Raw genomic sequence first — 17,303 nt, 5'->3', positions numbered from 1 at the left:
TGCACAACCATTATTCTACCTCCAGAATTTTTTGGACCTCGTATTCTTCTTCACCTTGTACCAAAATAGGATCAGGAGTAGTGATTACATCTCTATGGAAAGGGTCAGGAAGATGGGGTTTGAGCAAGGAGTCATGGAAGACTGGATGAAGTCTTAAAGTAGGTGGGAGCTTCAATTTCACAACGTTACGGTTGATAATAGAGAAGATTTGAAAAGGACCAAGAAAAAGGGAACTTAGTTTCTTTGAAGGACGGTTGGTGGATATGTTTTTTGAGGAGAGCCAGACAAGATCACCAATTTTATAAGCGGGAGGAAGTTGTCTCTTAGTATCAAAAAACTTCTTTTGGTTGGAGGATGCTAATTCAAGATTTTCATGTAATTTAAGAGATTTGATTTGAAACGGTGGGGTTAGATGAAGGAATTATATGAGCAGGAAATGAAGAGGGATGAAACCCATAATTGGAGAAGAAGGGAGTCATTTTGCTGCTTGTATGAACTGAGTTGTTACATGCAAATTCGGACATGGGCAACCATGTCATCCAATCATCCTGTAGGTGGGAACAATAGCATCGTAAATATTGTTCTAAGCATTGGTTAACTCTTTCAGTTTGCCCATTGGTTTGGGGATGATAAGCGGAAGATAGTTTACGTTGAATACGAAGAGAAGCACACAATGCGTTCCAGAATTTGGAGGTAAACTGGGTTCCACAGTCCGATATGATTTCGTCTGGAAGTCCATGAAGTTTCACTATATTATCGAGGAATACTTTTGAAAGTTCAGATGATGAGGGTAATTTCTTCAAAGGGATAAAATGGGACATTTTTGTGAAGCGGTTCACTACTACTAAAATGGTAGTATGATGTTGAGAAGGGGGAAGTTCCACCAAGAAGTCCATGGAAATGGATTGCCAAGGTCTTTCCGCAATCGGTAGATTCAACAATTGACCAAAGGGTTGATGATTTTCAGATTTGGATCTTTGGCAGGTTGAACAAGTTTTGACATAGGATTCGATGGTGGTGTCCTGGCGAGGCCACCAATAATATCTTTTGGATAATTCTAGGGTCTTTTTTTATACCAGGATGACCAGCCAGAGGAGAATCATGAATGAATTTGAGTATTTTATTTCTGAATGCGGGAGGAATGTAAATCCTGTCATTGAAATAATAGAGACCATCTTTCAGTGATAACTTAATTGATTTAGGAAGTTCAAGAGCATCCAGACTTAGGCCTTTTATGTCATCTATAAGGGACGTTAAGACTACGATGACTGTATGTGGGGGTTCCAATTCAAGGTCTTGGTGAATTCTGGAAAGGGCATCCGCCTTTTTGTTCCTAGATCCAGGTCTAAAAACAATTTGAAAATTAACCCGGGAGAAGAAGAGATTCCATCTTACTTGCCTAGCAGAGAGAGTTTTGTTGGAGTGAAGATATTCAAGGTTTTTATGGTCAGTATAAACTATTATAGGAGCTTGTGTTCCTTCAAGAAGATGTCGCCAGGTTTCTAAGGCTGCTTTTATACTCAATAATTCTTTTTCTCCTATAGGGTAATTTTTTTCGTCAGGAGACATTGAACGTGAGAAAAAGGCAACTGGATGAAGAGGATCTTGAGGAGTTTTGTGTTGGGAGAGGACAGCTCCGATGGCTGTTTCTGAAGCATCTGTTTCAAGGACATAAAGACATGTGGGGTTTGGAAGTTGAAGGATAGGAGCAGTTGTAAATCTTCTTTTTAATTCATCGAAAGCTTTTTGAGCCTTTTCATTCCAATTGAAAGGATGTTTTTTGCTGTTAAGTGAATTAAGTGAATGAGCTACGTCAGAGTAATTTTTAATAAATTTCCTGTAGAAGTTGGCAAACCCCAGAAAACGTTGTAATTCTTTTACATTAGAAGGAATGGGCCAGTTGAGGATACAATTGATTTTAGAACTATCCATGCTTATTGAATGAGGAGTAATAACGTAACCTAAAAAGGTTATTTCATTGACGTTAAAAAGACATTTTTCTGGTTTAGCGTATAATTTATGAGTTCTAAATCTGGACAACACCCATCTCACGTGTTTTTTGTGTTCCTCAGGAGTATTAGAATATATAAGAATGTCATCTAAATAAATGATAACACAGACGTCTAGAAGATCCCTGAAGATGTCATTTATAAAATGTTGAAAGGTTGCAGGGGCATTGCAGAGGCCGAAAGGCATCACAAGATACTCGTAGAGGCCATATCTTGTTCGGAAAGCAGTTTTCCATTCATCATTAGCCTTGATTCTAATGAGGTTATATGCCCCACGGAGGTCAAGCTTGGTGTAGATAGTAGCAGTTTTTAACCGTTCAATCAATTCATTTATCAGGGGAAGAGGGTAACAATTTTTAACTGTTATTTTGTTTAAGGCTCTGTAATCTATGATGGGACGTATGGTCTGGTCTTTATTTCTCACAAAAAACATACTGGAGGCAGCAGGTGAGCTGGAAGGTCTAATGAACCCCTTACGGAGGTTTTCATCCAAGTATTCCTTGAGGATTTTTAATTCAGATTCAGAGAGAGGGTAGATGTGCCCAAAAGGTATGGGGGCACTAGGTATGAGGTCTATGGGACAATCGTAGGGACGATGAGGTGGAAGTGTTTCAGCTTCCTTTTTACTGAATACATCTGAGAACTCAGAATAACAGGAAGGTATAGTTGGTTCTTCAATAGTCTGAAAAATTGGAATATGTTGTAAGCATGTCTCCTTACAGTACGCAGAGTTAAAGGTGAGAGAGAAGGGAGACCAAGTAATTTGTGGGTTGTGGTCCCTTAACCAGTTGATTCCTAGTATGATCGGATAAAGAGGAGAAGAGATAATATCGAATATAAGATATAAGTATGAGGAATAGTTTCATTTATTATAGGGCCCGAGGCTATGAGGGAGTCGTCAATCACTCTGACAGAAACAGAAGTGCTTTTGCGAACACAAGGAATTTTATTTTTTGTTACAAAGGATGAATCGATGAACACCCCGTTTGCCCCAGAATCAATGATGCCTTCAGTCGTAATTCTTTCTTTGTCCCACTGTAATATGAGAGAAATTGAGGAAAATTGAGTGGTTGATTTAGAAGGAAGTGCACTTAGTATAGAAGTGGTATGAGCATGCTTACCGCCCTTTGGCCGTTTCAATAAGGGGCAATCTGGGATCAAGTGATCTTGTGAGGCACAATACATGCAGAGGTTTAGTAGACGTCTTCTAGTTTTTTCTTCTAGTGTGAGAGGACTTCTTATAGTGCCTATTTCCATAGGTTCATTTGGTAATGATGTTTTTTCAGTTGTTTTTGAAGGACCAAATGGTTTTTTCCATGATGAACCCGAGAGAGCTTTTTCGGCCTTTCTTTCTCTAAGCCTTCTGTCAATGCTGATTGATAGTTTAATCAGCGCGTTTAATGTAGTAGGAAGTTCAGTTCTAGAAAGTTCATCCTTTACTGCTTCGGATAACCCAATTCGAAACTGGTTGCGCAGGGTTATGTCATTCCATTGAGTTTCTATTGCCCATCTTTTAAACTCAGCAATGTAATCTTCGACAGGCCTATGTTTTTGCTGAAGGGTTCTGATGGTTAAATCAGCTGTAGACTGTTTGTTAGGATCTTCATAAAGAAGAGACATAGCTTCAAAATATTCATCCAATGAGTCTAAGATGGGATCGTCATTTTCCAAGAAGGAGTGGGCCCAGGCCATAGGTTCACCTCTTAGGAAGGAGATAACTGAACAAACTAGGTTTTAGAGCAATTAATAACTTGCAGGAATTAAGAAACTCCCTGAAAACTCCAGAAAACTTTTCGGGATTACAGACAGCAGGGTCACTAGCTGAGTGCATAACAGTATGAGGAGTATGGGTTTGTAAGTCTCTGACATAAGTAAGAATTTGTTCATTTGTAACCTGGAGGTCTTGCATGCCTTGGGCAAGTGTATCGACTCTTTGATTCAGCATAGTAAATTTTGAATCTAAATCTGCTGGATCCATTACAGAGGCTGGATTAATCTGTCACGTTTACATAGATTGAGATGGAGCGCAACTGCAGATTTCTTAGGATTTAAATTGATGATTAGAAAATTAGAGAATAAAATAGGAATTGTCTATTCAATATAGGAAAATACAGGTACTGTATCTTTAAATACTTCGCTGTTGGTAAGCAGCTTCCTATATACATGCAGTCTAGCACATTTGGTGTTTGCAAGTTTTAGGTTAATGAAGGAAGCTATAATGAAGTTGTAACAGCAGAGATTCATTTTAGGTTTGAAGTTAGCAGGTTAGGGAGCAGCTGGTGCCTGAATGCTTAACGGGCTTGAGAGCAGGCTGCAGCAGAAATTATTGGAGAACTTGAGAGCAGACTATGGAAGGAATGCTCAGCAGTCTTGAGAGAAAGAAGTTCGTATCACAGATGAAACGATTAACTTAGCTTCAAGAGGGTGGAATTTAGGTTCCGGGTCGAGGAGAGGAGAAGGAGGTTAGTTCAATTCCGGTTCGGTACACAGGTAGGTTTGCAGAGAAAACTTTCAGCTGGGTTGATATCGCGGTAACGCTGCTCATTAATCCAGCGTCTTGTATCTGGCGCGGTCGCATTATGTAGCGTGGAGAGACCGCGTCAGAGAGGGGGTGTGGCTAAACTCCGTCAACCTGGAAGAGACAGGGAATTACCGGTAGCTGGGGCATGACAATACCCCCCCTGTAAGGAGCACCCACCGGGTGCTATCCACATGGTTTGCATACCTAGCTTATTAGTGAGGAATAGATCTATCCTGGAGTATGTGGTGTGGGGGGCCGAATAGAACGTGAAGTCACGCTCACTGGGGTGTTGGATTCTCCATGGGTTTAGCAGGCCAGTGTTAAGGATGAAGTTATGTAGGAGTTTGTCCTGGCCCCCCCCTGTGTTGAGATTGCGGGAGGTGTTGCCCTCCTCCCCTATCTGCAGCCGGGCACGGCGTCGCGTTCAGGTCCCCTCCCAGTATCAGAATTCCCCTCGGTAGGTTCTGTACTGTGGTTTCTAGGGCCGACCAGAACTCTGGTGTAGGGGTGTTTGGTGCATATACATTGATGAAGTGGTAGGTGGTAGTGGGAAGTGTGCCCGTCAGCACCACGTACCGGCCGTCTGTGTCCGTGTGTGTCCCCGTGACTTGTATGGGGCATTTCTTGTGTATTAGTATTTCTACCCCATTCTTTTTATAGGGGGCCCGTGATGCGTATGCTCTCGTGTACACATGGTCAGTTAGGCTCACTCGTGAGTTACGTGGTAAATGTGTCTCTTGTACGAACATGATGTCAGCTTTATGTCGTCTTATTTCCCTTAACATTAGTCTGCGTTTGTTTGGGACGTTTAGTCCGTTTACGTTCAGTGAGGTGATTTTGAGATCCATGTCCCGTGGTGTGGTGGTGGTTGCTGGTTACCCACCTGGATGTAGGCCGTTCGGATTCCCCCCCCCCCCCCCCCGCCATCCGATCACCACCGTCCGCCCCTGGTCATGTGACCTTTACACCTAGTTCTGGCCGAGGTCTGGGGGTGGAGGGGGAGGGAAGGACTTCAGGGAAGGTAGAGGGGGTAGGGGGTGTGGGAGAGGGTGGGGGGGGGGGGTATAGGTAGTGGTAGATATATAGGTTGTGGAGGATGTACAACCTGAGAGAGAGCAGATATATTTGTTATCTGTACAAGTGCGAACAAATCACAATTTTTAGAGAAAACACAAGGATAAAAAAAAAAGAAAAACAAAGAAAGCAAAAATAGAATAAACAACAATAACAAGAAATAAGGAATACCTAATTGTGGGCACACACCCGTGGACAATCAAGGTCCACAGTATGCTCACTATAGTATGTCCTTCACTAGGTTTTTCCGGGTCTTACGATTCGCCAGGAGCTATAGGGGGTGGGCATCCACCGCGCCGAGGGAATCACCTCTAGCGGGGGGGAAGCTCTTTTTGACATTAATCTTCCAGCCAGAATGTTGTAAGAACTGAAGGCAATTGAAGGTGTGGGAAGACAAGATGTCTTTGTTGTCCGCCACAATCAGGATGTCGTCCAAATAATGGAAGATGAATTTGCCCTGTTTCCTCAGTTCCGTAATTAGTACTACTAGTACTTTTGTGAAAGTCCTTGGAGCTGTGCTGAGTCCAAAGGGTAGTACTCTCAATTGGAAATGACCCTCTTCCACTGTGAATATGGAAAAAGGCATCCAATAAGTCTATTGACACCATCCATTTATTGGGGAAGACTTTTTTATGAGAGATCGCAGGGACCTGCAGATGTGCAAGTGTTGATTCAGTCTCTGTATGTCTATAATGGGTCTCCACCCTCCTTAGGATTTCCTTGTTAGGAAAAGGTGTGAATAGAACCCATTAGTTCTTTCTGATGCTGGGACCTTTATTATAAGTCCTTCTTTTTGTAAAGAGGAAATGAAGTCCTGAAGGGTGATTCTTTTCTCTTTGTCTCCTGGACATCTTGTGATTTGAAAAGATCTTAGTGTGGGTTTCTTGTACAATTCCAGAAAACATCCTCTCCTGATGATTTCTAGAACCCAGTTGTTGCTTGTGAATTCCTCCCATGCCATTTGCAATTGAAGTAAATGGGCTCCTACTCCTTCTGACTGAGAAATAATCCCATCACAAATTCCTGAAGTTTTTGGAGGATGAAGTACCTCAGGCAGAGGCGTAGCGTGGGGGGTGCAGGGGGGCCGGCCGCACCGGGCGCAACATCTGGGGGGGCGCGGACTGGCCCACCGGGAAACCGGGAAATTTCCCGGTGGGCCGACACACTAGGGGGCCGGTGCGCGGCCGCCTAGTGTGCACCAGCCCCGGCAGCAATTACAGGGTGACCGGGAGGAGGGGAAGCGCTCCCCTCCTGCCGGTCACAGAATGTAGCGTGGCCGAGCAGGCAGACCGGGTAGGGGAGCTTCTGATCCCCTACCCGGTGTAACAGGAAGCAGTAAGCGAGCCAAGAATGCTCCTCCCGCGAGCAGGCAGGTTGGAGCGTTGCCGTGCGTTACCATGGCAACGCTCCGACCTGCCTGCTGTTCTTGCGGGAGGAGAGCGAAGTCAGCCTGCAGCCAGAGGAGCTGCAGGCTGAACAGCACGCGCCACCACTGGACCACCAGGGATTGAATTGAAGCTGTTCCCCCTCTCCCCTGGACCCTGACCAGTCAATGCTTTAACCCCCCATACACACACTACACTCCTCCCCCTCACCAACAGCACCCCCCCACACACACAGAACCCCCCCACACACAGAACCCCCACCACACACAGAACCCCCCACACACACAGAACCCCCCCACACACAGACCCCCCACACACACAGAACCCACACACACACACAGAACCCCCCACACACACAGAACTCCCCCCGCACACAGAACCCCCCCGCACACAGAACCCCCCCGCACACAGAACCCCCCACGCACACAGAATTCCTCCACGCACACAACCCCTTCACACACATAGAACCCCCCCACACACAGAACCCCTTCACGCACACAGAACCCCTCCACACATAAACAGAACCCCTCCACACACACAGAACCCCTTCGCACACAAAACCCCTCCACGCACACAAAACCCCTCCACACATAAACAGCACCCCTCCACACATAAACAGCACCCCTCCACACACACAGAACCCGTCCACGCACACAGAACCTGTCCACGCACACAGAACCCCCCATGCACGCAGAACCCCCCACGCACACAGAACCCCTTCACGCACACAGATCCCCTCCACGCACACAGAATCCCTTCACGCACACAGAACCCCCCCACGCACACAGCACCCCTCCACGCACAAACGGCACTCTCTCCACGCACAAACGGCACTCTCTCCACACACTATGCTAAAATCCACGGGTTAGGGGGCGCAAATGACTTGCCTTGCCCCGGGTGCTGACAACCCACGCTACGCCACTGACCCTAGGATTTCCCCCCACTAGTGCCAGACTGCCCAGTTCTCCAGGATTGATTTCTTCCATACTCCCTTCCTGGTCTATAGGATCTGCTATCTTGAAATGGACAGTACTCTCTTTTTGCACCCATGGGTCCTTTGGCTCTACGGTCTTGAGGCAAAAAACCTCTTTTATCTTCGGCAGCTCATTTGATACAGTCATCCAGGTTTTTGCCAAATAACATGTCACCATGGAATGGAAGGGAGCACAAAATGATTTTGGAGGAAGCATCAGCGGCCCATAAACTGAGCCATATTGCTCTTCTAGCAGAAATTAAAAAGGCCATATTCCTGGCTAGGGTTCTGACTAGATCTACTGCTGCTTCTGATGAGAAATCAATAGCCAATTTCATGTATTTCAAGCTGTCCAATAGGGAAGATCTGCTTTTGGCATTTTTAATGTCCTCCTCTAAATTCTCTATCTATACTTTCAGTGCTCTGGCCACCGACGTAAGGGCTACTGATGGATGAAAGTATGTTCCTGATGCATCATATGCTTTAGAAAGATTGAAGTCCATCTTTTTATCCATCTGATCTTTAAAGGACTCCACATTATTTACCGGTAAAGTGGTACGTATAGCCACCGCTGCATCTACCTTGGGGGCAAAATCCCATGTTTCAGAATTCTTGTTCTTGTTGGATAAAGTTGTGAAAATTTTCCTTTAGCAGAGGATTTTCTGTCTTATCTGGACCATTCCTCTTTAATAAGGTCTCTTATAGTTTAGTGTACTGGGAAAGTAGTCCTTTTTCTCCTGAGGTCAGAGAAATGGCGACTGGAGGTGGAAGGTTCTTCTTTAGAAGACTCTTTCAAGTTAAGATCTTTACAAACTCTAGATATTAAATGATTGACTCTGGGGTGGCAAGACATAGCCTTACATATTACATGTGACATTATGTGGTGCAATGACTGGTTGGAGACGATATTAAATTAGTTAACAAAAGCTATTGGAGACGTGTGTATTCAAGGCGCTTACGGTCAATAATAAAATAAACAATAGTAGCAGCTACCACTGAAAAATCAATAAATCAATACAAAAACCAAGTGTAAACACAGTGTAGGAGATTAATAATAAAAACCACCACTAGTGTGTATGTGGAGCGCTTAGGTATATACAGACTCACCCATATGGGTTGACATTCATATGTATGGGGAACGTATCACAATACAGTGTATCTGAAACAGATATAAGTGTAAATAGTGCAAGTAACATTTGTAATAAATACAGTGAGTGAATGTTCCATATGGTCTCACTCAGATGTAGTAGAGCCCTATAGGATAGGCTCAGGTTTTTGTTTTGCTATTAAACTAGTAGTTGGGGCATGGGACACAGAAATCTACAAAATGGAGGTAGGACAGAAAGGAGATGAGCTTTAACTCTGCGCAAGGGAAGTCAAGATAGGGGAGCTGCAAGATGAGAGCAGAGAAGGTATGTGATAGTAATACAAATTCACATATAGTATAACGGAATCATGATAATATTAAATGCATGCTTACTAATTTAAGGAGCTTAACAAATGAGGGAACTAGAGGCAATAGCATACACTAAGCAACATGACATAATAGACACAATTATAATATGGTGAAAATTATGAGAAACATGACTGGGCAGTTAACATAAATGGTACAGTAGTCATCATCAGTGGGAGAGCTTCTATTTAACATATGTATAAAGAATCTTGAAATAAGCATCAAAACTCATGTTTCATGGTATGTAGATGACATAAAACTTTAATTAGTACAGTTACTGATTCAATTATCTCCCAAGCAGAGGGGAGGGATTGTGTGCTGTGTATGGGAGTGTCGTGCATTTAATCACTGCTCTTATTGGTCTGTGTCTTTGTGTTGGAGTGCCCAACAAGGTTCATGAGGGTGTACCCCTTGCATGGGAATTGTCATAAAAGGCCAAGTGTGGCTCCCATTAAAGAGAGATTTGTTTACCCATTCATAAAGTATTTGCTCATGTTTGGGGGATTGGAGAACAACATTTCCCTGGGGATTGCTATACCACAATACTCCTCTGAGTATAATCACTAGCTCTTATAAGAGCTTTTCCTGCTACGCTCTCTGCACTAGGAGAGGTGTACCCACTGGAAGCAGGATCCTAGTCTTGGGTCCAGGGTGGGTTGAGGACAGCAAGATCCCAACCAAGCTCTGGAGGTTTGTGGGGTTTATGGTGGTTATGGTGTTCCAGTACAGTGCTTATGGTGCTCGCAAGTACTAGGAAGCAGCAATTGACGGAGGTACCCGTTCGGGGTGCAAGGCTGTCTGTCACAGTAATATAATGTGAGCAGGATATTACTATGCTGCAGAGGGATTTAGATTGTGAGACTGGGCACTCAAATGGCAGTTTAAATTTAAAGTTATGCACTTTGTGGTAAATAATGCACAAGCAACTTGCACCCTAAATGGTAGTGAATGAGGGATAACAACACTCAAGAAGGATTTGTACATTTTTATAGACAACAAACTAGGTAAAAAAGTGCAATGTCAATCAGCAGTTGCGAAGTCAAGTAAGGTACTGTTATGTATAACAAGCGGCATTCATTTCCTGGATGAAAATATAATTCTGCCTCTTTATAAATTCATGGTAAGATCACACCTCGAATATGCTGCGCAGTTTTGGCCAGGGTGGTGTTTTCCCTCCGCCCCCTGGCCCACCTAGTTTGTAATCTCAACCAATTCAATGCTTTCCTATGGGAAAGCATTGTGATTTGTTTAGGTCATTACTTCTGATTATAAAAAATAGAAAATGAATCCAGGCACTCCAAATGAATTCCAAGAGAAAGGCAATTTATTGGAACCAGCAGCTACAAAGCGACGTTTCAACCCCTAAGGGTCTTTATCAAGCTACTGAAGCACACACAAATAATGCAATATATAGGTGCATAACATATTAAATCAGTGAATACACATGTGATACAATAATTGATTGATAACATCAAAGTTAAACATCTGAGTAAAATACAATTGTCTCACCAATCATCAACTTCTAAATCAGGGATGTCAAGGAGCCTGGATGAGCACAGCCAATTAATTTACAATTTTTTAATCAACGAGCCCACAACTCTTTAATAGATTTATTATACACAAGAAAGATCCAATATAAATTGATTAAATGAAGGAATTCCAATCTAATTAAAAGCCTTTTTAAGCCACAGGTGCTTACCCTTGTGGCAAGGCAATGGAATATTCACATAAACCAAATGATATTAGTAAACAAACCTCAGCAAACATTATTACTCTCCGTTGTAATGATAGTATCTAGATGTAATTAATGATATTTGACATAATGACATCTAGATACTATTTTATTAGCTGGAAATATATGTCTAGATTGCGCATATATTGCATATTTACCATTGGATGTTCTGTCTAGACTGAAAGTAAATTATAGCAAAAAAATAAGAAATAGATTGAAATACACCGCAAGTAAAAAATGATCTCGGCATTCGTGAGACATATTAGTAAATTAGTAATAACGATTAAGCCTAACAACATTTTTGTAGAAAAAACATGAGTTAGTCAAGATAAAGTAGTTGGTTAAAATAGGGGCACATTGCTAATTTATATATCATGCAGGCTAGACAGTATAAGTCTGGAGTAACTAGTGAAGGGAAGTTGCTAAACTTGGTTGTAGACCTGATGACATGAGTGGCAATTTAACCCCTTAAGGACACATGACATGTGTGACATGTCATGATTCCCTTTTATTCCAGAAGTTTGGTCATTAAGGGGTTAAACAAGGCAGGAGTATTTACATTTTACATGCACATTTTACGTGTTAGGTTATGGTCTAAGCATCAATAGATGAGAGCGTGGGCAGACAAATCATGGACATAAATGGGAAAATTATAAAAATGAGAAAAAAATATATAAAATAAAAGATTGGTGAAAGATAAGCTGCAGCGAACAATATGTCGGCTGTGTAGCTTGATGTATGCTCAGTTTTTAATTATAAACCAGTATTTTTCATTGCCACCTGGGTGTGGAACGAGAGTCCAGGTATTGTGAGCTGGGTCTTCGGCCATGGGCCCCTCGTCGTGCTAGTCCAGGCTGTGTCAACCGATCCCTGCTCTGGAGGCCCGGTCTGCATGCTCGGGGGAGTGATCAAAGCTTTCCTGTGGGCCCAGGCCATGGAGGCGGGCAACCCCGGTGTGGTGTATATTGATGCTACGGTCCTTAGTTTGCACCGGAGTTGTTACTTCCCTGCCATGTACATGGTGTCTGCCAGGCTTGGGACGTACGCCGGAATTCAAACCCAGCTGTGGAGATGCGTGGTGTCTTGGCGGCGGGTCTCCTCTCCTGCCCCTGAGCCTTGCGAGAGCTGGTGCCCTCCTGCCACGAGCCTGGGAACTGTCTTGGTCAAGGGTCGTCCCTTTCGGGATGGTGCGGTGGTGCGGTGAGTCTTGGTAGTCGAGCTGGGTCTTCGTTTCGCTGCCCCCCACCTTTGGGTTTTGTGCCCTGTTCCTCTCGGCCCGGGAAGGCGTGTAATGTGGGATACGGTAGCGTGGGGCTTAGTGGTGCCCTGAAGAGGAGTTCCAAACCTCCTTTCGCCTTCGGAATCATCCCACTTGGGTAGTTCGCGGCGAGGTGCTACTGGCTGTAAGCTCAGCATCAGCTTGGCCCAAAAGCAGTCGAAGATTGCTGCCAGGAGGTCCACTGTACGTCCACAGGTATATACTGTAGCATTTTGCTGTTGCCGCTTGTTTTGCATTGCCGCGTGTAAATCTGCCATCTTGGAGGCCCTCGGTTCCACATTGCTCAGTGCAGTTGCAGGGCCCGTCATGTAGTGTGGTGTATGGGGCACTCCGCCTGGCGGGGACCGGGATAACCCCCGCCGGTCCATAGGGGGGGGGAGGTGGTTTGCGTTTACTAGAGACATTCAGCCTTGGGTAGGAAGGCGGCCGTCCTTCCTCCCTGTCTCCTCTGGTAAGCCTCATTCTGTAGCTGCGGTTCCCGGTCATGCTGGTTGTCGAGTGAGGTGTCAGCAGGTTAGTGCTTGCTTCCCCAGTCCAGTGGGTTGTTTAGTGGGCAACTTTCGTCACTGTACCCCAGGATTTCAGCAGAATTCGAGCCCAAACAGCAGGAGCTCGTGCTGAGTGCGTCTTGTTAGTTTGCCAGTCAGGCCCCGCCCCCAGAATATTGCACCTTTTTACAATATTCTAATTTACTGAGATTGTGGATTTGGGGTTTTCATGAGCTGTAAGCCATAATCATCGCACTTATGATGAATCACGGCTTGAACTATCTTGCTTTGCATGTAATGTGTCTATCTCATATATTAGTTTCCCCTTTTACGTTGCATTACTGAAATAAATGAACTTTTGCACGATATTCAAATTTTTCGAGTATCACCTGTATGTGTTCTCTTGAAAAATCAGAACATGGGGAGGAAAGATAATCCGTCCAGGAATATTATGTCACAACAAACCTCAAAAAGACTTAAAAAAGATGATCATTTTGATCATACAAAACACCTCACCAGATGTCCAGATTCAAGACCCTTTGCTTTTTGGAGTGTATTTTCCTCCTCCTGCTGTCTCTGTGCCACATGCCACCATCCTACCCTCTGTAAATGTATAAATGGAGCCCCAGAGGTGTCAACAGGCTCAACATGCAACCCATGCATCAAATGAGAGACATGGAAGAGGATTCCAGAAGAAGCTTAGGAGCAACAGATTTACATGGATAATATGAACAACAATTCATGTAGTTTGTAGTAATAAGAAATCCTATCATCAAACTCACATGAACCCACAGACAGCTGGTTAAATTGGTCTACAAAAAGGTCTCATACTAGGAGCCACAACACATCCCCACCTACTCCCCCCCCCCCCCCATCAGCTGTTTACATAGGAGGTGTTGGTATATTTCTTTATTTTTAGTTTAATTGCCCCACTCACTATTCTTCTTTTAATTTATTTGTAATAAGGAATGAGGGTTTAATTATTTAGAGACCTCACCTATTGCCTATGGATGAGAGTTTTGAGGGACAATAGGTCCTTCCATCTGAATATTAAAATTAGGGCCATCACCTGCTGTCAATAGGTGCAGGCAGGAGGAAGAAATCTAGGTCCTGCCCCCTAAATATTATTATTAGGGCCAATTGGCAGGTACTGGTGTTGTTCCATACATTATTTATTTATTTATTTATTTATTTATTTATTTATTGTAACTATGTCAGTTGGTGGCAGACTAGAAAGTGCAGGTCAGCTACCACATAAGCCCTGCACTGCCAAGGGTTTTAACGATTTTGCCTCTGGTTGCTAGTGCTGCCAATGGGCATGTGGTTTGGATATTTTTAAAATACAGGACATTATTAGAAGCATGTGGTCTGAATTTCATCTGTCCAATGTAGTTTGGTCTGGCTGAAATCCAGACCAAATTCAGGACATTGTTGAATAGCATGAGCAATGTCTGAATTTTGATAATAAATTGTTTTATTTTCCGTAAAGTAAACATTGGGATACAGAAAGGAAATAGGGAGGGGGAAATAATACAAGCAAATCAGATAAGTGATACAATAAATATCAGACATAGTGGAGCAAGAGATATAAGCTCGGGTATCTATTATATTAGCAATGTACTTTGCTTGTTGACTTTGCGTGCTGACTAATCTTATCGTCTCTTGCAGTCAAGATTCAGGGGGGGAGAGGGGGGGAACACAACTCAGTACAATTTAGAGCATCATCTTAGATTGGTTAGCAGATGTAGCGTATGTATATCGAAAAAGGTACAAGGTTGCAAGGTTTGTTGGTTCGCATGTTGAGTCTTGTGAGATGTTCTTTCGTTATTGTGATGCGTTTTTGAGGATTGGATCTTGATCGTTTTCGGTCATGTTGTCTTGTCGGGGTTGTTTGTGTGGCTTCCACAGGGACTCTAAGTTCTCAGTCCTGACGTGTGACTCAGAGGAGAGTATTTCGTATCTAAAATATTGGTGGACCTTTCTTGTTAGTTCTTTGTTCGTTGGGCAGTATGTGGTTTTCCAGTTGAGTGCTAGAAGATTTCTAGCTGCCAGGGTGATTATGGTAGCTAGCTGTTTAGTATTTTGCGTCCAAGCATCCGAGAACAGTAATAGCAGGCCAATCGTGGGTGTAAGTGTGGGGCAGCTTCCCTTGCCAGAGTTAGCAGGGTTTTAACGTGGGCCCATAATGGTCTGATCAATTCACATTCCCACCATATATAAGTCATGTGTCCTGGTACGGCCTGGCATCTCCAACAATTGGGCCCTACTGTCGGGTATATTTTGTTCAGACGTTGTGTAAGATACCAGCGAAAGACTAGCTTCCTGTGGGCTTCTATGTGGGAGAAACATGTTGTAATGCCCCGCAGAGCATCTAGCGATTTGAGCCATTGTTCAGTTGTTAACTTGTGAATACCTTCTCTTTCCCATTGCAAAGTATATTTAAAGTGTTGTGGTGGGTGGCTGTCCAGCAATGTTCGGTAACACAGAGATAAAGTTTTTGATTTAGTCGGAGCCGAAAGGCATCTGTTGATGAGGTTTGCCTGGCAGCTCTGTCTATAATCATGTTTGCAGTGTGAAAACTCGACTTTAGTGCTGATGATGCTCTTCAATTGAAGATACGAGAAGATAAAGAAATTTAGTAGTTTGTACTTCTCTTGTAGGTCGGGGAACGGTAAAATCTGAGCTTTACAACATAAATCTTTGATGCGATGTATAGCCATTTCAGTCCATAGTTTTAGTGAGATCCACGGAGAAATTGCTTCCAGTGCCATTAGGGGAGCACGTGAGTTGAAACGCTTGCCTTTAGTCGATTCAGTGTGGATAAGGTCCCAGACCCTCAAGGTAAGAGCAGTCGTGGGATACAATGTGTCTCCCTGCAGTCTGTATGGCTTCGGGGTCCATAAGACATTCATTAGAGAGTTTGTGTTTATTGCTTCTCTTTCCATATCCACCCACTGGAAGGTGTTGCTAGGTGCGTGGAGTCGGACTGCTGCCTCTAATAGAGCTGCTTTATAATACGTGATAAGCTTAGGCAAACCCACTCCCCCTTCTTTAGGCATCATTTGTAGGAGGGACAATGGTAAGCGTGGTTTTGTTTTGCCCCACACGAATCTATTCAGTGTGCGCTGTGTGGTCTCGAACCACATTAGTGGAACATGTAGTGGCAACATCCTAAACACATATAGGACTTTTGGTAGTATTATCATCTTGATAGCTTGTAGTCTTCCCATCCACGATATACGGACATCTTTCCATTTTTGGAAGCTCGAGTTGCACATGTTGACAAGCGGTGTGTAGTTTAATGAGACTGAGTATGTGTTTAGTAGGCTCATGAGTTGTGGCAGTGAAGAGTCTGGCTTACCTAGGGACAGAAATATGTCATCTGTGAACATTGCTAGGCAGTAGTTGTGTGTATGGATCTGTATGCCTGTAAGCAATGTCTGAATTTTTCAGTTCAAATGGCCATGTATGCCTCTTGATGCTATTGTGCCATTCGGTTCACTGCCATTCGGACTTTAGTGAATAACTGTTAGGGACCAGGAACCAGACAGAGACAGAACATAGATGCAAACACCTTTATTAAAAATAGCAACAAATGAAATCAACCAAAAGCAAATTCCAGGAGACAAGCAGGGTCAGGCACCAAAGTGGGTAGTAAGACGAGCTGGAATCTGGAGAATGGAGAGCAGTGGAGTCAGGAAACAGGCCAGAAGTCAGGAACCAGGAATTCACAGGGTACAGGGAGTCTTCTGGGAAACAGGAGACCATGCAAGGGCAAGGAGGTACTGGGACTTGCTGCTTTGGATAGGCTGCACTAATTAGCAGCAGAGCTGGTTACTAACAATCAGGTGAGTAATCGTTATTATTAATTAATGAAGGAACTGATCAATAAAATCAATTGAATGACTCAGACACAGAGTAAGGATGGGTTGCTGTTTAAAACAGCAAAGAAACCCTGACAATAACCCTGATAGTCTTTTTCCTCGTTTCACTCTATTTGATTTATAGTGTACGTTGATTCTCAGCCACCTCTTTTATTATATTATATTTCTAGCATATACTGAAACAATGGAACACTCACATATTCCAGAGCTATATAGACCTAGCTTTGGTGTGGAAAGCTTGTGGGTCTGTTATGGGCAACCCCTCCCCTCTTTTGTGGGGTATATTCCCAATGTGTAAAGTTTTTCTCATAAAAACAGAAAATAGGTAATATATTATAATTCCGTTTGGTAAAATAAGGAAAAGTAGCTGTATCTTATATACTCACAAGTGTAGAGCCTGTGACCTGCCTCAGTAAGCAAGCTTTGTGTAGTTAGGGACTACACTCCCTTCTGTAGTGTATCAGGCATCCAGATAGGTATATTAAAAAATAAATTTTATTAAGAA

General features: G+C 43.4%; 1 protein-coding gene across 1 annotated transcript in view; it reads right to left on the bottom strand.

Moving 5' to 3' along the window:
• LOC134566003 (vomeronasal type-2 receptor 26-like) overlaps positions 1 to 12,734 on the bottom strand; it is a 50,806-nt gene extending 38,072 nt beyond the window's left edge. The window contains exons 1-3 of the mRNA XM_063425718.1: positions 12,493 to 12,734; positions 8,678 to 8,798; positions 8,376 to 8,579 (exon numbers count right to left, since the gene is read on the bottom strand). Coding sequence (XP_063281788.1) covers positions 8,376 to 8,579; positions 8,678 to 8,798; positions 12,493 to 12,734 — 567 coding nt within the window. The remainder of the gene's footprint in view (positions 1 to 8,375; positions 8,580 to 8,677; positions 8,799 to 12,492) is intronic.
• Positions 12,735 to 17,303: the final 4,569 nt, after the last annotated feature.

This window comes from Pelobates fuscus, chromosome 6 (genome assembly GCF_036172605.1).
Source record: "Pelobates fuscus isolate aPelFus1 chromosome 6, aPelFus1.pri, whole genome shotgun sequence".
NCBI classification, from domain to species: Eukaryota; Metazoa; Chordata; class Amphibia; order Anura; family Pelobatidae; genus Pelobates; species Pelobates fuscus.
This window is presented reverse-complemented; position numbering and strand designations above follow the sequence as displayed.